Source organism: Corvus brachyrhynchos, unplaced genomic scaffold (genome assembly GCF_000691975.1).
Source record: "Corvus brachyrhynchos isolate BGI_N302 unplaced genomic scaffold, ASM69197v1 scaffold117, whole genome shotgun sequence".
In the NCBI taxonomy this organism is placed as follows: domain Eukaryota; kingdom Metazoa; phylum Chordata; class Aves; order Passeriformes; family Corvidae; genus Corvus; species Corvus brachyrhynchos.
In genome coordinates this window covers 2446005-2471621 of record NW_008238833.1, presented here as the reverse complement: position 1 = coordinate 2471621, position 25617 = coordinate 2446005, and the positions used below count along the sequence as shown (strand labels likewise).

Sequence of the window (25617 nt, the reverse complement as noted above, 5' to 3'; positions counted from 1 at the left end):
CTGCTGAGAAATGTGGCAAAATGACAGATGTTTCAGGAAACTAGCAATGAGTGAAATACATCACTGCAGAGTATTCGAGTATGCCATTAAAATACAGCATTTGGGATCTGGGACCATGTACTAGAGTTATTTTCCCTGATGGTTCTATTTTTAAAGTAACAAGTCTACAGAAAATCACATTTTCCTGCTAAGTATTTTATTTCTAATTTTGAGATCCTAGCCCAACAATGTCAGTGTCACTTGTATAACATATTCACATTACAATTTAGTGCCTTAACAAGAAATATAAGGTCTGATTTATCAGTATTATAAAAAGTGTTACTCACATGCAAACTGAAGAATGGCCTCTCTGCTTAAAATACTGCCAAACATGTTGGTAGTTAAACATTGATACTGTCCAGAATCTTTAATTTCACTGGGGTTGTTGATGATCAGACTTCCTTCTATTAAACTGAAACGATAATCACTTTCAACGTCGATTTCAGTTCCATTTCGAAGCCATCTTAGGGGAAAAAAAAAACCAAAACCTACTTGAGCATTTAATAACTGAGTGAAGGTATTAAGCTTAGTACAGAGAATCTGACAGCTCCAGTTGTAATAATGAGGACAACTATTAAAATATGTCCTGTGCAGGAATCCATTACTCTGGAAAATCTTGAATGGAGGCATTCGACAACATAAGCGAATAAAAAACACAAACAAAACCTGATCTTCAATCTCTGAAGAAAAAGGATATTCTTTGTTTTGCCTATGCTGAGTGAAAAAATGATCTCTTTTTTTCTGTTTTTTTTTTTCCCCCCCCAAAAAACTAATGTTCATAAAGGCTTAAGACTTGAAAACTGCATAGCAGAGACATCCTTTATGTTAAAAATAGGATTTTACTGTGCTTATGATAATCAAAGTTTTAATTCATATTCTGTCTTTAAAGCTTTAGGCCTGATGCCTTGAGGTGGCTGCCTAAAAACAGAGACTAGACAAAAATAAGAGAATAAAAGTAGGTATTTATTTGAAGGGCCTTCAAAGGTACACCCTGGGCAGTCAAAAGGCTATACCCAAGATGGACCCTGGGTCACGGGTTCTTCACACTTTTATAAGCTTGGTCCATTTGCATATGAGGGTTAATTCTCCAATTATAGCCTCAGTTAATGATGTAATTACCCAAAGTTTGCCACCGATCTAGGCTTTAGTTTACTCATTTTGGGGTCTGGTGTCCTTGAAGAGCAAACCTAGAGAGGCTTGTTATGTCTAACCAGCATGAGAGAACAGCAGCTAACAGGCCACACAAAACTTCAGAGTTGCACATTAAGCAGTACAGGATTTGAAAAATATAAAAGCTAAAACCTAAGACATCAGGCCCAGCTGAGCTTACAGGTAGCAGAGTTGAGTCTACACTGCATGCAAACAAGCAAGCTTTTTTCCCCCATTCTTTCAGCATTTGATTTGAAACAGAGACACCTCATTTAAATACAGAAGAAAGAAGAGCAAGACCTGTGAAGAGCAGGGAGGTAGATTGATGTACATAGGCTGTTATGCAGTATAGGATTTTGGCAACAGACAAAGGCAAAATAATATCAGCTGAATCAGTATACACAAAATTCAAAGACTGGAAGAGAAGACAGGAGTTAACTGGTGTGTGGCCAAGGGCAGATCCGGGCAGCTACTAGGTACATGGAAACTAAGATCAAATAAACAGTCTGAATAGGGAATGCTAAGTTAGGGAGGTGTTTGAGAGTGAAATGAGAAGCCTGAGCAGTAAAGCCAAGGATGGGAGTAAAGATAAGATGGAAAGGGCCAGGCTGTAGGAAAGTGGAAGTATCCCAACTCAGGCAAAGTTTTGAATAATTCCTGAATGAACACTTATTTTTCTGAGGTTTCAGAATTAACCTAAGTGTCCCATAATTTTTCAGTTGTGCAAGTTGTTTTATGGGTCCCAGATATTGTCTGCCAAAAAGCCTCAGCCCCTCATTCATCTCAAAAGATTGAAGCAACAAACTCTGTAATAGTCCACTGGCTGCAAGAGAAAATATTTTTTGTGGTAGATTAATAGACTTTGGCAGTCTGGAATAGCCTCATATGTGTGTGTGTGTGTGTGTTTGCAGTTTCTGAATTAAAGAATAACATCCACATATGAAGACTTTTAAATCTGCTTTTTTGTCAAAGTGTAATTACATGAAATTTTAAGAAGAATGCAAAGAAGAGCAGTGTAAACAGATATGGTGCAATTATTATAATGCCCAGATATTTCATTACTCTTTCGCTGTCATTCTGCAGCTTCAAAGTTGGCTTGGGAAATTTCCAGGAACTTGCAAGCTTTGCCAGAGATTAGCAAAGACTGGAAGAACCTGGCAACACTTAAACTCCAGACACAACTTTAACACAGCAAAATGATTACCAATTCACCCTATCTTGTTAACATTCATGGTGAATGAGGTACAGCCAGCAGTTTTAGCCACTGTAGTTGTGACTATTTCTTAATCCAAAGGTCAGAATTGTCAGAATTTAGATGAACTGTGAATCTACTATTTGTCCCTTCTTTTCACAATTGGACTTTTGATTGCAGAGCACCTCAGCTTCATTTAATGTAAGAAAGGAGACATCATTGACAATTTATTAATATTTTAAAGAGTATTGAGGAAAGCTTGGTAGGATTACTACAATTTTAGGTAGATTCGTACGTAGAAGAGCTAAAAAGGAAAGGAATTTTTAATCTTGAACAATTGATTAGTTATTTGATATTTTGAATGAAATCATAAAAAAAGTTAACATTTTATGCATATATCCTTGTCTATATATGTGAAATAAAAATGTAAAAATAATTGATCTTGAAATGAAAGGAAATTTAAACAGGGAAAATGCAAAGAAATGAGTGTTTTGGCATTTCCAAATGAAAACTACCACAAAATTCAGTTTAATTAGCTTTTTTTCCTTAGTTTCATTTTCAGTTAAGTTCAATGCAAAAATATGTTCTTTGAATTTTATCTCTTGAATTTCTTTGAATGATTTACTTTGGATCTTGATAACTACCTGCCTCTTTATCTTGGGGTCCTTCCTGAGTGATTGTATTCCCCTCATATAATCTACGCACTTTATAGGAAAAACAAAATTGAATCAGGTGACTTTTTTCTTGGTACCCTGACTGATCTGGAAGGACTGAACCCAAAATATAGCAGTTCCAAGGACATAGATTGTTAGGAAAATTCAGATGCATTTTTTCTTGAAGAAAAGTGACTGATAACATTTCAAAATACTATAATTTGGCTTCAGAAGACAAAAAATAATTCTTAGAAAACTTTTTCAACTGCCTTTTCTAACAGGAAATGATACTGACAAAAAATTACTACCCAGTGTATGTGGGGCCTAAGTAAAATCGTACATGAAGTGTTTCACAATCAGGGAAAGCCGTGTAGTGAAGTGGCATCTCAGGGAATTCAACACCTGCTTGTAGCTCAGTAACACTGGTGACCTGTGAGATCGCACAGGAAGTTTGTGAATGTCTGAATTCCTCATTGAGGGGATCACAGTTATCTTCTTCATTGTACTGGTCCTGACTTGTGATGCTAAACTATGATTTGCAGAAATGCTAAGCAAACAGAATCAGTTTATCTCAGGGAGTTATCCCCTAAATCTATGCATCAAAATACCTTAATGGCTGAAACTCAAAAAATTAAAAATTTTTATTTCAGGGTAGAGCTTGGACAAGGGGAAATAAAGCACTTTGAAAGGAAGAACAACATCTGAAATTATGTGAGAATTACCCATTTTGTTAAAACAAAGTAATGTCCCTGAAAAAAAGAGAATTTGTAACCAGGTTATGAACACTGTGTCACGAATTACACAGACTAAAGAAATTAATTTAAAAGGCAGAGGAAACACTGATATTTTTGAGTGCTTTAAATGTTCTTTTAATATAACTTTAAATAATGTAACTTTAAATAAAGTTTTACTGTGCTTTGGTTTTGGCTGAAAATAATTCTTAGCAGCAAAGGCCTCAGAGCACATGTAAATAAAGATTTCTATTGTCCAGTCCAGCTGGACTGGTTTTTTGGTAGTGTGGCCGGGCAGTGGCATATATAAAATGTTGTAAATCTGTAGATCTTTTGAGAATAAATTCCCTCTACATTTGTCCTGAAGAATAGTATCTTCCTCAGAGAGTAATTTTTACCTCTTTTCCCTCCCTTGAATGGTAGTGTGCATTGTAAATGCTGTGCAGCCAAGTGGCAGCAATAGAAGGAGAAGTTAAACTATGCTGTTTGAATTAGGCCTTTCAGGTTAAATCTCTCCTTGCATGAGCAACAGTCAGGAAAGTTTCTTTATGAGGCTGCTGAAACCAATTAATCTCTGGAGAACTGAAGAAATAGGTATCACAAAATCATAAACCAGCCCAGGTTGGAACGGATGATAAACGATCATTTGCTCCAGTCTTATATGGAAAATGGAGCCTAGATGAGATAATCAAGCATCTTGTTCATTTGCATCTTGAAAACCTTCACTGATTACTGAGGAGTATGAAACCATGTTGCCTCTTGCCTTCTCCATGTGGCTCCTTGTGACAAGAGACCCCTATCCTCTTTGTAGTCACCCTTTAAAATATGCTGAAAGTCTGTATTTGTTGATTGCATTCTGCTGGGAAAACACAAAAAAAAGTTGGACAAAGAAAGAAAAGAGCTGGCATAGGTTCTCCATAGACAAAATTTCTACAAGAATAATGATGTCTGGGAGACCTGAATGTAGGACTCTCCTTTGGGGGGGAATTTGTGCCTTTTCCCCATGGTCACACTCTATGTTTAATGGACTGACAGCACTTTTACAATGTGTGGAACTAATAGACTTTTTTTCTTTTTTTTATTAACAAATCACCAGTAATTAGCAGAAATTACACAAGGAATGTCAGTAAAGAAGCAAGCAAGATAGCTTCTGTACCACATAGTGAGGAATTAATGCTATTCCGGTTTGAAGAATTTCTGGATATTCATTTCTAATCCCATGTTACATGTATTAGTCATGCCTGTGCTGTTTGGAGAGGTTGTGTCACGTGCCAGATCCACTTAATGAGTCCATCTATTGCAAAGAGGCAGATTGAGTACTGTTGTGGTGGGGGTGTCTATGGGTGATACTGATCCTGAATTTCTTCAAGTTATAGAAATGCAAGCGTTGTGATTCAAATAACTCTAAGGAAAATTCAACCAGAATTCTGAAGAATCCGCAAGTCAAATAAGGGTAAAAGGCAAAAGACAAAATGGAGAACTGATGGTTGCCACCTATGACAAAACACAGTAAGAGTCTTTATGTTCCCTTTTTAATTGCAGAATGACTCTATGAGGAAAGATTAAAAGTATATGGAAAAAATAACCAACCATATGTTCCCCGAGCCCTCTTACATCACTTGTAATTTGCATAAAATATGAGCAGAGACAGATACAGCAAATGGGTAAGGTGACTGCAACATACTGTTACCACCTGTAAGTGTGCACCATCAATGAACTGCACTCTGAGGCTCACAGTATGTCATCACAGGTCTGAATAATAGATAACTGTGGCATACAAGTCTGTATGGAAAAATAAGCAACAGGTGATAGTTGCACGGGAATAAAATGGTAGACTTGTGCGTGAAAAAACACCAGATTTGGCTCAACCATAGTATCTTGTAGTGCAAAGTCATGTCATTTAATGTACCTATACTTTGCTGCTTTCCCTATATATTGGGATAGTAATTTGTAGCTTTATAGATGCTTCGAAATAAAAAAAAAACCAAACAATTAAATATTTTGTTTTTGTCAGTTGTCGCAGTCAATTAACTGGACAAAAGGAATCTCTCCACATGGATAGAAATGATGCAGAGAGCACATAATTTGAAACTTAAAATATTGCTTTTCCTTTAATCACTGCCACTTATTCTTCTTGCTTATTCAGAATCAGAAAAAGAACATTCAATCAGGAAAAACATTAGCGTCACAGAGCTGTTTCTGTTGTTTCACACCAAAATACATTGATTTTCAGAGTAGGATTGCAGTTGCTAATATTCCGAAAACTTAAAAAAATAAAGTTCTAAAACAGGTACCTGTATGTGGGAGTAGGATTTCCACGTGCTTGACAATTCAGAGACACTTTCTTTTCCTCAGAATCAGTCGGAAAAATCATATCATCTGGCTCTTGTACAAACACTGGCCCATAATCAACACTTTCTGTGAAAAAAAGAAGTGCTACAATTTAGGAAAGCTGAAGAAATGTAAATGTGTTATAGATTTGTAACGTGAGATTAAAGTATGCATAATTGCATTTGCTTTCCTGAGGTTCATATTCCATTAATTCAGATGCTGCATTAAAAAACAATTATTAAAAGAAAAAAAAAAGATAAAGAAGAAATATAAGAAACATTACTAAGTGAAGACTATAACACATAGTATGATTTAAATGTTTGTTATGCCTAAGAATGGCTTTCTCATTAGACATGTTTTGGCCTGCGGTCTAGAGAGAAGCTCAAGAGACTTAAGAGGAATTAACTCTGCTTAGAGAGAGCAAGATAAACAAAAATTTTCCTACTGCTTGCAGCAGCTTATGTCACAGAAAAGTAATACACAATTTTCCCCTTTATGTCAAGGAGTTGCTAAGAAAAATCACTTGGAAAATTAATGGCAGTAAATGGTGTCTATTATTAAATAATATATAACTAAATCTGACATTTCATTTTCCTCCACTGCCTTCTCTAATTTTGGCATGTACCTGCATCTTGATAAGAGTTTACATTTCTGAACTAGAAAAGCTGGATAGACCCATAGAACATATCTATGATTCCAATCCATTCATATTATGAAGTGAGAAGTGAAAGCCTCCAGAAAAGTAAAAGGTCACAAGAAGAGCATTCCTGACCGTGTTGGTCTGAATAACTAAAATTCTCACTGTGCACCAGAAGTCTGTGGAATTTTAATAATTTTAGACTTACTTCAGACTCTTGGATGATTTAAATGCACAGTGCTCTTCATCTTTAAAGCACTAGCCTAAAGATTTGTGTGCAGATAGATAGTGACATTGTCCTGCTACTTTCAATGAAGCAGGGTTTTCTCTGTGGGTTTTAGGGTTTCATATGTTTATGTGATAGACATCCTCCAGTTCTTACTGAGGACAGCACAACACATTAAGCAGTTTATATCATCCTGCTGTATTTGTCCTACCAACAGCAGCTTGAGGTAAAAAAGGTACACCTGGAGACTTAGGGTTTGGTCACTGACTTAAAAATTATTTATTGCATTGTTTTACCAACTCCACACAACTTCAACCACATGTTATGATTTCACGGTTTTGGGAACTGCAACCTTTATCACACAGCTAACAGCCTCATAAAATTTGGGTAGACAGGAAAAGGTACATGGGGCTCTGAGTCTTGGTAAAGAAAAGAAAGGCTGGGCAGCTGAAAAAGGATGAGAAACGTGGGAGACAGGTCAAAGTATGCTAGTTTTGAGATGCAAATTTCCATGTCTTTAAATTCTTACATTTGGGGTTTCTCAACTCTCTTATCATGCAGTAAAATGATGACTTAAGACCCCATTATGCTTTTCAACCTTTCTTTTTAGTGACTACGCACTTACTATACATTTTGTTGTCTTTTTACACTACTATTCAAATGCAGATTTTGAAAATACTTTTATTTTCAGGTGTGTATGTTTCTGCTGAAATAGATTCAAATAATTAGCCTGCAAATTTGTAAAGTCAGCAAATAGCAGCAGCTGCAATTAGTAGTTTCTCTTTCCCATGATTTCCCAGTTTATTAGACCCACTTGTAGGACTGTGCAAAGGATTGTGGATTGCTGTTTAGGTACATTGTTTTGCTTGGGTTTATTGACAGAAATATATGTTCTGGACCAAATATCTGCAATATTAAAAAAAAAAACAAACCACAAACAAACCAATCACAATAAGTGATTTCTGATATGTACTTATATTATTGAAGTTAAAATAACTCCAGTAATAAATTTTGAGAAGTGCAGCTTAAAATGCCAGAGGGGCAATGGATTCAGCTGGCAAAATTTATTTTATGAAAGGAAAATATTGATACAAATCCATCGTATGGATTGTTTCTTATAATTTGGTCACCTGCTTCTTGCATTGCACAAAAGAAAAAACTAATGAATGTAGGTGCAAATAAGCAGAACTCATATCAAGCTGGAGTTTAGAAAAACCAAGAATTAATTAATGATAACAAATCTAAATCATGGCTTTAAATTTAAGTGTTATTTCATGCAGATTAGTAGGCATATGGATAGGGTGTATATTAATAAAGATTAATGATTTTGTCTTCTCCCTAGGAGAGACTCTGTAGATAAAATATAATATCACAGTCTAGGAGTGCTGGAAAGAAAAGAAAAAGATGCAAGGCTAGGTGCAGGACCAGACCATGGCACACTCTCATCCTGTCCCTAAGCCACTCTGACAGAGACTTCTGCAGCTTTTGACAAAGCCATCGACCTTAGGACAAGGGAGCACCTGTGGCCTCAGTTTGCAACACACCATGGTCCCACAGATAGCTGGAGGCTCTCCTCAAGCCACAGACAGGGGAGCAATCCAACCCCTCTGTGCGACCTTGAAAGAAAATTTTCTGATTCATGAACCATTGGCAGGTTCTTCTGCTGTGTGTGGTCTTTTGGGGGAAATATCCCTTACCTTTTCCTTATTGCCCTTATTTTCTTATAATATTTAATGTTTATATCTTTGTACATATGGAGATATAAGCTATATATTTACACACACACACACACATTTTTATACTTATGTATGTTTTCTGATGCCTGCAGGGATCCAAAGGCATCAGGTTTCTTTGCACCCATGTTTTATCTAATTGTGACCCATGCTCTTAAACAGGATAGTTCTGTGAGTGTGCATCACAGGATTTGAGCTCCACACCTTATTTTTTCTTTCTAAATTAAGCAAGAACATAAAATTAAATGAATATTTAACATATATGTTAGCATGCATATATTTCAATTTACTATTATAATTTCTCAAGGGAAGTATTTCTGTTCCTTGTGGAGGCTTCTATAAAATAAGATACATAAAACGGGTCGCTTTAAGTGCTATCTTATTTAAGACCAGTGATTTACCACAGAGTCTTGGGAATACAGGTGTGCACTGCAACAAGCAGTGCAACAGCACGTCTGTGGTCCCCTTACAATTTTAAGTTGCTGTTTTCAACCTAGGCAAGCACTCTCATTAGGATTTACTATTTAAACTGATGTTGTCCAGAAAGGCAAGGATATGGAAAACATTCAAAATATAAGAAAAATTGCTCTTTTAAATTCTTGAATATTCTTCAGAACAGTGCTCCAATATTCTTTGAGTGCCAGTGTTCTCCTTACAGCACTTCTGCACTTAAAAATATACGACTTCTCAGTACTAAGTACTTAAATCTCATGGGAATGAAAACTGGAATCTGTGTCCTGCAACTCAGACAGTAGCCAAAGTGTGGTTTCTCTCTCTTATCTGTAGATATTCTTTCATATTTTCATTCTCTCCCTCAATCACTGATGAAGAAAAAAAATCAGATGTTCTTTAGTTCTTCTTGCTGAGCGATGCAGGTATCATAACAAACTGCAGATGAGAATAAAGTTTCCTGTACTTTAAATCCTGTAGCAACTGAAATAGTGTAATTCCTCAAGAGTGTAATTCCTCAATACGGTAACTCCTCAACAATGCTTTCTTGCCACCATTCTTGATAAAATTCCAGGTCAATTAATACACAGAGAAAATGAATTAATTCTTGGAACCTTGGGAACACAGAGGTGGGCAGGAAAGAAATATGACCCTGTTCAAACCCCTGCATTAGAGCTGCACTGGCACTATTATTTTCAGTGTCTGATAATTCTATGTGCTGTACTTCTAAAGAAGAAAAGAAATGAGGTTATTATAAATGTTTTCTTAAATAAGTACCCTCCAAGATACATGACTGGCCTAATCAGTCATGGAGCCATCTTCTCAGTCTGAGCTACTGGTGGGAAGAAACAGCAGACAAGTTATGTAAGGGGATATACTCAGGCAGCCTTTGAATATGGGGGAAGGAAGTATTCCTCCAGGTCTTCTCCCCTTCCTCTGCTCATGTATCTTTAGAAGCAGTTTTTACAGGACCAGGAAGAATGTTTACTTATTGCTCCATTTTCTGCCCCCATGTTCCAAAGACTTCTTAAACCCATGTGGAGATGGAAGAATTTTCTAAAGAAAAGCTACACAAGGAATGTAAAATGATAGAACTTTTAAAGCAGAATAAAAAGAGGGATGACTAACAGACCTTCCATCCTAAAATACAGATGACTCTACTCTGCATACGGGCCCTACTCAGAAAAGTACCTACTTGACACATCACAGACCAAAATACATCCTGATGATCTGACAGTCCTAGGTATTAATATGTTCAGGATACATTAAGAAATTTGAAGGAGTTATTGATAAGGCTATATATGTTGCTGAAATCTGCATATAAGAAGAAGTAATTAAAATTAACCGAAGCTGTTTCATTTCAAATTGGTCCTATGAAGTGAAAGACACTTTTTGGTAAAGGCGGATCACATTCTGATGCTACTCCTCACTATCAACCTTGGTTTTGATTTTTTTTCTTTACTTTCTTGGTTTAAAGATTATGCTTATTTTATGAATTTCAGGTGATGACTCTCAAGGATCTTCCCATTACCTTTGTTATCACGGAACTAGACAGTTTAACCTGTTCAGTATATTCAGAAAATATTTTAGAAGTATATTCACACTGATTTAAAAGGAAACCTATTGCTTTCTCCCAACAAAAGCTAGAAGATATCTTTTTTTTTTGGTTTAAACACTGAACTAATGTATTAACTTCAGTGCTAATATTTATTTTACAAGTAGGTCCTATGATATAATCTTTCACCTTTACTCCTAAGAAATAAAAAATTATTATTCATTTTAATATCACTATCATATGTCAAAATATGATATATTTTCAAAATTTCCTTTAATATAATAAAAAAGAAGCCCACAAATTCATCAAGGCAAAATATGTTCCAATGATTAAATCTCTGTGTAACATATTTTCAAATTAACAAAGGTGGCTGAAATTTACAATAAGTGTTTTGCATCTATAGAAGCAGAGACATACATATATATACATACACACGTATGTATTTGCAACATATGCATTTCTAAAAAAAAAAAATTAATTTTTAACCTATGTTTTGGTCAACTTAAAAGCTGAGAAACTTTAAGACTCCTTTTGAGGTAAGTTGAGACTGATACAGGCGCTTCAAGGTATATACATTGATTCTAGTACACTGCATGCTGGAACACTGTACAGTACATGCATTATTAAGTTTATACTGCAAAGGAGATTAAATTATTTTCTCACATTTTCAGATTTCTCTTTCCTGAAACGTTTATTTGCTTGTTAAGCAAGATAATACCAGTTTTTTCTGTTGCTTGAAATTACTTTCTCTGTTCTGTGGTCTGAAACAAATAAATCTGTTCTGAATTTAGCTTATAATATCTAAACTGATACCATATAAACCAGTTGTCAAATATTTTTAGCAATGGAAAAAAGTTAGTAGTTTGTGTCTATAATTCAGACTGCTAAATGCTAAATCTAGCAGATGGTGGGGTATTAGGAATTCCCATTTTACAAAAATTAGGTTCGAATCTTGTGTATCTTGGGGTTCATTGATTCAAACACTTTCAGTTGTGACACAGACTCTGTTCTTCATTTTCTTCTAAAATACATGAAACCAAAGATGAAAGGACAAAGACAGTCCTTATTCAAGGTTAAGTTCAATTATCTTTACTGCAGCAATTCCAAAAGTTTTTGGAACGGTAAGAAAATATAAGAGTTTGCAGTTTTATGATTCTTCAAGAGTATTTAATGAATAATTCATACTTTCTATTCCATTTTTTAGTCATGACTTTACACATTGATGCAGAGTTTGAAGAGAAGGACTGCACTGCCTTAGCTGCATGTTTACGCTAAATAATTCCAGATAGTTCAAAGTCAGCAGTGAGCTAGAGCATAGTTCTTTTAATTTAAGATATCAGGAACACATGTTGAATTGAAAGTGCAAATGAAATAGCATAAAGTCAGTATAAAAGAACTTTTATTACAAGCCGTGTCAGGTGTTTGAGCATGTCTGCTGGGAAATCATTTGAGAAGTCATTTGAGAACTGGTATAATTCAGCAGCCAATAAAAGCATTTTTGGTTGTTTTTTTTTTTATGGCAAACTTCACTCCTGAATTTATGCCATATATTAGATGGTTGAATTATGCAAATTCTCTATTATAATAATATAAAACATGTTTTCTCTCCTCCTAAAAATGTCATCTTACTTGAAGCAGTTGTGTTTCACTACCACAATGTTGCAGCATTTCCTCACTTGGGAAGCCCTGGATGATAAACATGACCACTGAACCCTACCATCACATAGCAGTTATAGGATGATAACTAGAATATCTTTACTTCAAGACCTGTAAAAACTGAAAAAAACCCCAAAACCCAAAAAATGCCTTGGGGCCAAATCAAACCAAGAAATTTAGTAAGATAAGCAAGTGGTAATGACAGATAATTGAAATAGTCACTTTCCCCCAGTTTCTAAATATCAAAGATATTTATTCAGACATTAGGTTGTTAACAGAACTGAGAGAGGTTTAGAAAATAAGCTACATTCAGGTGCCATAACAGATGTGTTCTATTCCTCTTAGATGATGCAGATTATCCTGTTTGGTCCCATGCTGATCATATCTAAATACTGTCTCATACCTATGCTTGTGCTATGCAGGCACTTCAGATAATCAAGGGCATTTAAAACATTACTCAGGTGACTCAGATTTACCTATTTCTACAAGTTTCTACACAGCTGGATATCCCAAGATCTGTTAGTGAAATAAGTCTCCTAGGACTATTTTATGTAGTCTTTAAAAGAAAGGTGTTCCTCTCTTCTTGGTCAAATACTCTATTCATTAGGCCTTATGAGGTAAGGCCCTTTCACAATTTTGTCTCCGGTCAGTGGTTTTTCACCTGCTCCTGAAAAATTGATGAATCTCAATTGCAGAGCTGCAATGTGGCCCCAGTGTTTTGAGAAGAGTCATAATTGCTGACCTAAATCATAGACCATATCTATGATATGATGATCATACCTGAGCTATGATCTCACCACACTTTCTGGAGATGCCCAGGATTTCTTGTACTATATTATTCAAATAGTCTGGTTTTTTTGCTTTCTTGTTCAGTCTGTAGACATTCATGCTGAAGAAGATAAGGATAACAGACTCTGGTTCTAATACTGGACTTTAACATTAACCTGCCCATATCAGGTTGTCGGAGAGGAGTTATCAGTGTCTGGTGAATGGGGTAAAAACCGAGTTCACTCTAGTCACTGCTTAAAAGAGTATTGCAGTGGAAGGACAAATGTAGAAAGATGCCCCAGTTCCAGAAATGCCATCAAGCAGAATTTATCTGCTGACAGGATCAAATTGTTTCTTTTCTAGATCAAACTTAATTCAGGGAACATATTTATGGTCGTGCAGAAGCCATTTTTCTACACAAACACACATGCATACACCATTAACTTTCATTACGTGTAAGGTATTTTCCATTGAGAAAATGTAAGACTTTGCCAAGAGGAGCAGTAACCTGTTATCACATTCATGATACTGTCTGAATGTCAATGAACTGCAAATTATTAATCACAAGTCTTTCCTCTTTTACATCCTTAGAATAATATGTTTATGTATCTTCTAATTTCTCCCTCTCTCCCTTTCCTTCCTTCCTCCCTCCCTTTCCTCCCTCCCCTTCCTTCCTTCCTCCCTCCCTTCCTCCCTCCCTTTCCTCCCTCCCCTTCCTTCCTCCCTCCCCTTCCTTCCTTCCTTCCTTCCTTCCTTCCTTCCTTCCTTCCTTCCTTCCTCCCTCCCTCCCTCCCTCCCTCCCTTCCTCTCCTTCCTCTCCTTCCTCTCCTTCCTTCCTTCCTGGCTTTCTACCTTTTTTGACTGCAGTTCAGGTAAATATTATCACTAAAGAAACGTTATTAGAAATTTGGCTTTCTAAATGTAACCAAACATGAGAAAATATGTACTGTTACTATGAACTATTGCATTTAGTGACAAATGAGAGCATATGACGCCAGAACCTCTATCCAAGCGTGCACATATGTCCGTGCAGGACAGAGTTGGCTACACAGAGTAGATAATTTAGAGAAAAAGTAGTTTTATAAGATTTACTCTTCATGTTTAATTTATATTACTGGCATTCATGATTAAATAAAAAGAAATTCCAAGGAGAAAAATTATATATGAAAAGTGGCTTAGATTTTGCTACTAGATGAAATTGTGCTGTAATGGAATTTCAAATCACTGGTTTGTTATTTTCGTGCAGCAACACCTGTGTAAAACCATTCTGCATAGTAATCTTTAAGAAAAGATGTTTTAATTGGTGACTTTAAGGTTATTCTGAAGAACCTAAAGGAAAGCAGCTCATTTCCACTTTGTGACATTTAATAAAATTCAAAAATATGTCTGAGAAATATTGAAGCAAGCTGACAAAAATGCACTGATTTGGAAAAATATTTCCAAGTTTTAGAGGGGGAAGCTACACTTACCATCATTTTTGAAGGTCTCTGAAAAGTGGTAGAGGTTTGTTGGGGAGTGATAATGCTGTGCAGCTCCTCTCCAGCCTGGTGAAGATACACTTCCTAATGAAGGACTGCTTAATCGTGGTCTGTTCTTTGAATTAAATGAGGCTAAAGATGAACTACCAGATTTTATTCTTAGGATAGCAGCATATGATGTGGGGACACCAGGAACAGCTTCTGAATATTCTGGAAAAAAATCCAAAAAAAACCAACAAGGAGTGAACACTCAACAGAGACAAAATCTGTCACTTTGCAAAAGAATGTTTAGTCAAGTAGTAGAAAAGTAGAAAAGTTTTATCTAAAGAAGGAGTGACAAAAACATCCCAGGCTTGATGAGACACTCAGCTTCTGAAAAGAACTGGGTAGCAGCATAGAGGTCTAAGAAAATTTCCCTGCACCTTCACCATAATATATGTCAGGTGGTTATTAAATTTCTTACTTAAGGAAACATGAGTTTTCAATGTTTTTAATTTTATTTCTATGACCCTATATTTCTATTTCATAGTGGAAAAGTGTCTGGCAAGCCACCATCTTTCCTTCACAGCCTTCCTTTACTTTGTAAGTGCAATGCAGAAACACTGATTGAAGCTAAATATGCATCTCCATTCAACACTACTCTGCAAATCAAGCAGGCTAGCTAAACAAGGTATTTGTGCATACAGGCCAAGAGTACCTGTATGCACAAATACCTTTCCAAAAACATACATATGCTAGTCACCTCCTCTTCTGCCTTTTCATGTTCCCTTTTTTGTCTTTCATGCTGCATTTAAAATTTCAATGTTTACAAATAAAGATTTGTGCCCAAGCTTTCAGTCCCAGTATAATGCCAAATATAAAGGAAATAAATTATGTTATAATAGATTTAAAAATTATAACTCAGGACCTGCAGGAACAAATCAATCAGATGTATTGACATCAATTGTCCTGAAAATGCAAGGGTTAAGGAGGTGAGAAGAACATTTAAAAATACATTCAGAGAGATGAGCAAAGTGATTCAGACTGCACATCTAATGCCTATGAAGGAACAGATCTTTTGGAGGACAGTTGGAAGTGGCTGGAAGCAAAAAAAGATCACTCTTCTGCCATCTCTGCTAGTGATAAGTATTTAAAAATTGGATGTCCTCTACATTGGCATAACATGTAAAATTTGTCACTTTTGGGCCTTGACTCTCCTGTTTGCTTATATATGTAACACAATGAGCCACTCTAGTAAATAGGATTCAACAACACTGACATAGTTTTGACAACTTCTTTTTGCTGAAATCTTTTGTGTAGGCAGTTTCATGAAATGAAGTTTTTCTGTTCTGCCTCATCAAGTTAAGAAGACTGCAATTCTTCTCCCACTTAAAAAGAAAAGAAAAAAATATTTTATAGTTCTTTGTTATCTAGTGGAGTGGGGAACGCTAGTTCTGCAGCGGTAGTTTCAGGGTTTGAAAGAAATAAAGAATTGGCAAGATCTCAGATGGCATGAATGCAAAGTACCATGGGAAGAAAGAGAAGGAAAAGATACAAAAGTCAGTCTACATGGTGAAAAGGTCCTGCAGTAATTGAGAGTGTTACGTAAGCTGTTTTCTGACCTTCCGTGGTATAATTGCTTTGTTTGGCTGGGATTAGTGATCAATGTGAAATTTCACCCTGACTCCAGTTGCTCTGTCATGCTCATGGGGATGCTGTATCTGAGTAAAGCTTCTCTTGTAAAACATAACTAGAAATGGTTAATAAATTATACATAAGGAAATATTTCTTGTTTTGTTTACTGAAAGTTTGTAGCCTGTGATTGTTACTGACAACTACAGCAGAAAACACACTTACCTGAAAACAAAACCTACTTCCTAATTCAAGCATTCACCTTCAGAGATTTAGACTTCTGAACTTCCTAGTTACAGTGGCTTAATTAGAATATATTTTTATAGGACTACTATTTACAGTAAAATTATTCCTTTAATTTGGTTTGGATTAGACTTCTGAGATTTGGGAAAATAAATTTATATATTCCATTATTTAAATACATAGTTAAACTGATAGAGAATAGATATTACTCTCTAACATGCTTTTTTGCTTTACCAGTTTACCCTAAAAATCCTTGAGAAATTTCATCAAAGACCTATGGGTAGTTCTGAAAATACTGCTGTATATTGAGCTTCACAATGAAATTATGTTTTCCCTAACCTAATTCTGAGAAATAAATTAGGTATTTGGCATGAAACTTCCAATGGTTCCTTCAGCTGCAAGAAGACACAGATAAGAAGGATATAGGCCCAAAAAGTGGAGATATTAAGCAACTAGAAACCAGCCACAATAAAATAAGTGATTTGGATTAGCCTTCATATTTCTTTAAACTAGAACTAGCAGATTTATAGTAATTTTAACAGTCGTATGACACTTTTAAGATAGACTATTTTCTATTTCTATTACACATTTTCTTAATGGATTTCCAACAGCAAACTATGATATGAAATAATTTTGGTAATTTTTTAATGACTCTATCAACTCAATAAATTATTCATGCATCTCTCATTGTTTCCAGCACATGCTGCTCTTCATTCAGGTTGGTCAGACAACAAGGAAAACAACAGTGCCATAGGTAATAGAGAAACTGTCTTCCACTGACTACTGAGGTGTCTTTTTTCTTTTAGAAAAAGCCCAAATATACAAATTCCAAGCTAATGTGAAACAATTTTAGTCCTGTGATTTTTAATATCTATGTCAGGTTAAATTCAACTTCATTTCATGTATGCTGTTGTGGGAGAACAAAGCTGACTCTAAGGGAAAGGAGATCACAAGACAGCAAATGCTTACACAAGTTCCTTGGGTACAGTCCATGGGTACAAATATAAACCACAAATACTATCCTGTTACATATTATAATTTTGTTTTAAAAGGAACAACATAGCTCAGTAAAGCTCAAACAATGGTACATAGTAATTTGACCGAAATGCATTCTTTCTTTAAACAGAGAAAAGTGTCAAGGCGAATTCATTGAATCAACCCCAAAATTTCTTTGAAAACTGTCTTTGTAATGTTTGAACTTAACAGAGAGTAGAGGATTCTGACTCTTGGGGTGATGTTTTGTTTTCCTTTACTCCTTTTTTTTCTTTAAGTGACTCCTGGTCAGTTACTGACTCGTTGACATTTCTCAACTATCTAATTAAAATGTAGTCGGTCTTATAATACTTGCAAATGTGACCTTCATTTGTGTATTTTTGCGAGCTAGCATGTTTAATCAAATGTCACTAAGAATGCTAACCCATTTTTTTCATTGTAACTTTTAATTACATTGTTTCAGTGGAAGTTTTCAGTCTTCTAAGTTTATGGGAATATGTGCATTCATTCTGTAAACAACATTTTATTGGTGTTGCTCCTCGAGTTTTTAAACAGAAATGTACTTTCTGCTCTGTTATGTGCATGCACATTGGTTTCCTCTTAGACTGCTCAATGACAATTGCTTGGCAATAACCTGTGAGAGAGGTACAAGCATAACAGGAAGCTGTGCTGATAAGGTGTCCATCCAGATCCTCTCCTATGAAAACTAGGATCCCTACTAAAACACAGAAAAATATGAATAAATCATGTTTTTCTGATGAAATTATATTAACTGTGACAAAAAAGAACCCAAAAAACCCCCAGTGAAATACCAAAACAACAATACACACAAAAAAACCCCACCAACCAAGAGCCACTCAACAAAATACACACAAAAAATCACCCAGAACAAAGAAGAAAATGGAAGCCAGAAGATTTCTCAGGAACTGGTTAGTGCATCTGATGCTCTTCTGTGCATTTCCCTCTGTGGTGGTTTAGTTTATCTGTCAGAGATTTTATTCTAAAATTGCTATTCTATCCCAGTTATTACTCAAAGCAATAGACAATGCAGTATCATATACAGACAATCATCAAAACCAAACAAGCAGTAAGATGGAAACCTTCACTGGAGACCTCATTTTAAACATCTGGAACCTGGATGTCTGCATGTAAGGTAGTGAGGCTTGGCTCACTTTACAGGCAGGAGAGAGGAAGAGGAAAATGGCATGTGATATGATAAGCAGTCTCAATAAATGGCTACTTCTTGCCACAGAATTTAAAGGAAAGTAAGATGAAAAGCTAAGATGTCAACATTTCACTTTTTCAGATCTCAGTTGTCTTAGTCATAGAATTATAGATTCATAAATGTTGGAAAAGACCTCCAACATCACTGAGTCCAACCTTTGACCAATCACCACATCAACTAGACCATTGCACTAAGTGCCATGTCCAGTCATTTCTTGGACACCTCCTGGGACAGTGATTCCACTTCCCTGGGCAACCTGTGCCAATGCTTAACCACCCTTTCCGTAAAGAAATTCCTCCTGATGTCCAATCCGAACATTCTCTGGTGAAGCTTGTGGTTATGGCCTCTCGTCCCGTCACTAGCTGCCTGGCAGAGGCAATCTGCTGACCCTGATTTTGTTACAACCTCCATTCAGGTAGTTGTAGATAGTGATAAGGTCCACCCAGAGCCTCCTTTTCTCTAGTTCTCTCATCATAAGTCAATTGAGCTTCATTTGTGTCTTTTCTGATCCAAATGTTTGGCTCTTCTGCAAAGGAGTGAAAATCAAGAGATTTGAATTGCTTTCCAAAGAAGCAGTGGGGTACGATTTAGAAAAGGAAAATACGTTGGTGGTCTTTATCAAACCTTCTCACCAGAGATATGATAGCATGAGAAAGGGAGAAAAGTTATCAATGCAAGATGGTCTTTCCTTGGGGAAAAAAATATTTTTGCCAGGTCTTTGGCAAAAAAAAGCAAACCTTCAATCACAAATTGTTCTGTTGAGCTTTTCAGTACTCTGCTGTTTAAGGAAGATACACAATAATTTAACTTGAAAATCTTCAATAGCCTCTCACTTTATAGAATTTGTCTTTTTCTTAGAAATCTGGTCATACAAGGAACGAAATTTAAGAATAGAATATTATAGACAGACAATGAAAAAAAAATTAGGGATATATTTTATTTTTCTTTAAAATAACAAGAGGAAATGATTTGAAGATTTAAAACATTGACTGAGAGATAGTAAAGAATATTTCCAGTGGCTATTAGCAATTGAATCAACATCTTTGGAATATTATACAGTTAGAGCTAATTTAAATGTCATGAATTTTTATGAGGAATTCTTTTGAATAATATAAAGATGCTTTTGTAGAGTTAGTCATTGCTTCCTTTTCTACTAAAAAAAAAATCTATTTTTCATCTTACTTCCACTTCATACTCATAATTCAGCAAATAGATTACTCAATATACGCCCAATTATTCCAACTTTGCATCCAACATATGACATACACCAGAACAACTAAAATGTACTTTAATATAGAACACCTTCCGCTACAGAATGCTTCCAATTGCAGTAACAAAAATAATAAAAGAAATAATATATTCCAATTATGGAACAACATTTGTCCAAAGTAAAGTAATTTTGAAATGAGAAAAGCGCTTTGAGTTTATTGTCGTATTTTTTCTATTGAAACACTTAATGTTGTCTCCTTCAAAGCATGCGAATGTAATATTCAGAATACAATCAGCTAGGCTATGTTTCTGGCATAACATAGGCTTCAAAAACAGTTGTTATGTTCAGTGAGTGCTTTTCATTTTTTTTTTAAGTTCACTGAAAGCATGTAATGAAAAGTGCTTTTTAGAAGTAAAAAATATAAAACATTTTGAAGACTCTTCTAATTAACTTATTGAAGAAAAATTTAACTCCAAAAAATAGCATCAGACCTTTATTAACTAGCATATTCCATCTAGTTCAACTTTTATTACTTCTGGTTTTTGCACTCCTAAAGACTACAGGTGTGTTCGACACTTTGCCAATGCGTGGATTGTTTCTGCCTGTTTGTCTAATAAAAAGGAGTTTTAGGCCAGCTTTTCCTAAAAAATAAGATTCAAAACAAACAGTGTAGATAGCTGAGGATGTCAACACTCTCATGCCACCCAAGAAATACAGTGTAGGAATTAGCTTATTTTAAATATCTTGTGATCTTTGGCCTGAAAGAGGGGTGCTATTGACACGGTGTAATTTGTAGACATATTGGAACATGTGCTCTAAGACTCCTGTGTGGGTTTGGTTTGTCAGTTTTTAGATATACTTCACTGTATTACTTCTTCAGGTGCTTTTCATATAATATTTTTCAGCTCAAACATGACACAAATTCTCCAGCAGAAAGGCACAGAGCATTACTAATGTGAAATCCATAGATTAGCCTACACTGCATGCTTTTAATTGAAATCTTAACTGATTTTCCCTGTGGCTGATGATCATCAGAATGAGCTGTCAATTGTGGATATGAAGGGAGACCCTAGTACTAAAGGTCAACTATTTCAGCACAAATCAATTAAAGTAATTAGTTGGATAGAAATCCTTATTTATGACTCTTCCTTCCTACAATGATATGCATATCAAGGTTAAGTGAAAAATAATAGATCAATCCACAGCAAAGAAGAAATTTGTAACTGATTTTGTTAATATAAAATGTAAATATATAAAATAAAATATAAAATATAAAATATAAAAAGATAACATTGTATCCATAAGGTCTAATACATATAAAATATAAAATAAAATAGAAAATATAAAATATAAAATATAAAATATAAAATATAAAATAATATAAAATATAAAATATAAAATATAAAGTAACTTGACTGATTCCTTAATACCATCATCAAGCAGTCAAAATCTTAATAATCAATCAATCAATCATACAGCAAAGCAAATAATGTAAGTTTTTCTGTTCCCTATGATACACATCCTTACATATTATCCCAATTAAGTGTGTTTATGTGTCCACTGAAAGCAGACAGTCTTTCATTCCCTTTAAAATGCCTATCTCCCGGTTAAAACCTTTAAATTTTTTTTTTTTTTTTGAAGGCAGATATGTTCCTCCCTACCCTTGGCTGCTCCTGGAGTTCTTTGTGGTTTGCTTTAATGTTTGCTAAATATTTTACAGTGCACTCTCTACCCTGGCTTGCATCTTTGAGACCTTTGTGTGGCTCAGTCTTCCCTTAGGAATCACTGAATTAATCACTGAAAGTACTGTCAGTGTAAACAACTATTGCTAGCAATTAAACAACTCTAACACACATAGAGTGAAATTCATTCTTGTGTTCTGGACAAATACTCTCGCAAAACTTCTCTTAAGCATTTTTTAATATTTAAAGTGGCACCTAAGCCTACAGATTGTTAAGGAGGTAGCATTTTATGTCACTTCTGAACGGCTTTTAAAAATAATAAAGAAAATTGTGGTGATCTGTTTACCCACTTCTTTTCTGATTCCATATTGTTCTCCCCAGCTTTCCCTTGCCCCTAGCCCTGGTCACTCCCTCGGGTTCTCCCTATTGGTTCCTGTACCCCAACTCTGCCCATGTACTGCCCCTGGGCCCCTGAGAAAACCCTTCTGCTGCCTGACCACGTGGTCTCTCTCGGTCCCTCTGTCTCTGGGAACCAGTGGACCAACATGAAGCAATAAAGGTTCCTGATAGAGAGACCCTGCTTGCCTCCTTTGTCGTCACTGTGTTGTAGAGCCCAGCTAGCCAGAGTAGGAGCTCAGGGAAGTCCAAAAGGACTATGGGAGGGCAGAATGTCTACCCTGCCCTAAGCAGCCCTGCTGTGCTCTCCAGGAAAGCTGCAACATACTAAACCAAACCTAGCACTGCAACAGAAAATAAAAATAAAAAAATCCCCATCCTGTTGTGATGGACATTGTTCCACTGTCTTCCTGCATGGAAACAGCAGTGTCATGCAAAGATACATGCCAAAACTTGTCTTGTCTTGTCTGAGATGTACCAACAGAGACGAAAGAAACAAACCCTTCAAAACATCCAAAATTCTTCCAGGATTTGCAATGAAATAAATAGAATGCATTGTGCAGGGATTTGTATTCTCATAGGATAAATCTGTAACTCAGGCACATCTGCATGCTCTGAACATTCCACAGTCTCTTCATATGATGTTTAATTCTTCTTGTCTTTGTTCATAGTGGTTGGTTTTAACCAGAGGATCTGGTGCCTGCTTGTGTGCATTTCTAACTGCAAGCCTGCTCTGGTGGTCACCTTGGCACCCTCAGTGAAGTGTTTGCAAATTCAAAGGAAAGACATTAAAAGGACGCAGCCACTGAGACAGACAAGCAGCTCCCTGAAAGACACAGACATACCTTTATAATGAAGAAAAAGAGAGGCTGTACAGATGATCTCCAACAAAGTGTGAATTATTTCAAAACAGTAATAGGAACACTAATATAATTTCCTAACACAACTGTTTTGTCATGTAGAAAAAGTGATAAGTACAGTTTAATAATTAGCTGGTGGTTTGCTAAACTTTAGAAATGATGATTTTAATTTTCAAGTTCAGCAACAGGTTTCATGGATGTGGGGCTATTTGTAATAATGTTGCCTTTTCAATAAGTTTCAGAATATTTAAGGTGTCATAAATGTCAATAACATATAGGTGCCATATATATTTATGGTAATTTGTAATTATTGTTTTTAGATATATTATAAAGAGGTTAGCCTATTTGAGCAAACTGGACAAGGTACTATATAAATTTCCAGTGACTAAGAATAATTGTTAACAGACAAGAAGGGAAATATTAAATGTTACATGTAAAAAGTTGGCAGATATAACTGCTTTACATATTATACATACAAGTAAAACATCTCAACATTACAGAGAAACCTCACAATTTTATTCTGCAGTGAGTTTGAAGGAGAATCAAGGTCTGCATTCTCAAATGAAGAGCCACATTCAAAATGATATGACAATATCGTAATGCAGCCCAAGGAAATGCTGTGTAACATCATTCCATCCAGAAGTGGGCAGCCATACACCTCTTTGTAGACTAGTTAATGACTTGTTACAGCTCCAAAGAAATTATCATGAGTTGTTTGCCTTCTGTTTTAATAAATTCATCTGAATAATTACAATTAGGAATGAAAAAGAACAAATACATGAAAATATATTTATGAAATTGGAAAAAAACCCCCATGTTTTCTTATTACTGACAGCAACCAAAGGTTTAAAAATAAAATTAACCCAGCAAAAAATATCAGTGTTATAAAATTTCATGCAGGATTCTAATAAAACCTATACATGCATTAGAAAAACCTCTGTGAAAAACAAATAATCTGTAAGCATTGACACTGTAACAGATGTAATTTTACTGCAGTTGGGCCAGCACTGAAACACCATGACAGACACACTTGGCCCCTATATGTACATTGAGTGAATAAACAATGAAAATGCAAAATACAGCACAGAAAAATCAGCACAGTTGATTTTAGAAGTCATCACAGAGGACTTTTCTAAAGCAATCAGAACTACATTTCAAAGCAACATTATTTTATCAAGGACTTATCGGAGTACACATGGGCAACAGAAAGAAGAGATTTGTCATGTCTTGAATTGTTTTGGCTTTATAGCTGATTTCCATTTCAAAAGGAGTTGTAAATATATAAACATGGAATATAGCAGGAATTTTTAAATAAAGCAGATTTTGAAATCAATCAAGGTTGACTAAAATTTAGATACCTTTCCAAGAGAATTTGTAATAGTTCTTTTCACTAAAATGTAATTTACTGCTGTCATGTAAGTAAATTTTTAAGTATGAATAACACTCAACAGAAAGATTTATTCTAAATCATCTATTTGGCATATGGAACTTTACTGTAAACACAGTTAGTGTGTCTGTTTGAAAGCCTGAGGTTATAGCTTTCATTTCAAAATCCTTTCCATAAAAAAAAGATGGTGAATCAGTAAGCCTTGTCATTTCAAGGGAATTTGCATTCTGAGGGTTTTATGTTCCCATCTATGGTTTTACATTACGAAACAACAATGAATGTCAATCATCATAGAGAAAATTCTCTGTTTACCTGAAATTTCTCTTACTCTGAAATAGTAAAGTCCAGAGAGGACTGGGAGGTTTCAGCCAGTGTAGCACAGTCAGACAAGACCTGTCAGTCACAAGTAGGGAGGGCATATTTTGGAACACATTTCCAGGCACATGACTTCTGAAGCCAAAATATTTCTACCCAGTTTTGATGCAAAATAGCTTGAGGAGAGAAAGTTACAGTAACTTCTAATGAAGCATAGGGGAAATTCAACTGTACAATAACATGCTAAAATCTTTCTTAGCTTAGTGCCAATCTATCTCCAAAGCAGGTTGAATTTGTGGACCTAATTACTCAGGAAAGTCAACTTCATGTAACTCTATTTTATTTGTTTTCAGACTGGAGTCCACAGATCTGTGACAATAGAACCTCCACCACAGTGTACACATGGGTCACCTAGGGCATAATTCTGACACTTTGTTCTCCTAATTTTAGCAAGAAAAGCCTATGTTTCTAGTGCGTGCTTCTTACATGTGGGTAATTTAGAATTTCTGTTGTCTGCTACGCAGAGAGATTTCTGTTTTGGGACCTTTGAACATTTACACAGCCCATAGGTAAATTTCAGAATTGTCACTATCGCCCTGTGTATTCAGATTTCAAAATTTTGCAAACTCTCCTTAGAACAAGGTCTTCACTCAAAGGTCAAGCAATGTTTTAAATTACTAAGTTGGCTTGCGTCACACATACAGACAGTTCCTAGGCATACTTTTACAATTTTATTCTTGTGTGAAAGAGGTTTACATTTTTGACAGTTACTCTTTTAATATTTGATACTTAAACTCAATTTGAGCTGCTGGCCCTCCTGTCCTACAGGGAAATACCATAAAGGCACATCTGGAAGGATTAAAATACATTTTTTTTCCCTCACGTCTTTTTAATTAATTTTACATCCCTTGTATATAAATGGGTAGAACTAGGTCCTGAGGATTATCTCCCCAAGGACTTCCGTGACAATGAACAAAAAAACATTGAAATTTTATTATTAATTTGTTTACATTTTTTCAATATTCTTTAGAGGGAGGAAACTTAAGCAGAAATATTTTAGAGCATGCAGCTGGCTCTCTCATTTTTTCCAAGCCTGA

General features: G+C 35.5%; 1 protein-coding gene across 1 annotated transcript in view; it reads right to left on the bottom strand.

Annotated features, from left to right (window-relative positions):
- Window positions 1–25617, bottom strand: part of LOC108447635 (contactin-5-like) — a 219819-nt gene that overhangs the window by 63237 nt on the left and 130965 nt on the right. Inside the window, exons 3-5 of the mRNA XM_017738189.1 lie at window positions 14590–14808; window positions 6059–6182; window positions 327–502 (exon numbers count right to left, since the gene is read on the bottom strand). Of these exons, the coding sequence (XP_017593678.1) occupies window positions 327–502; window positions 6059–6182; window positions 14590–14808 (519 nt within the window). The remainder of the gene's footprint in view (window positions 1–326; window positions 503–6058; window positions 6183–14589; window positions 14809–25617) is intronic.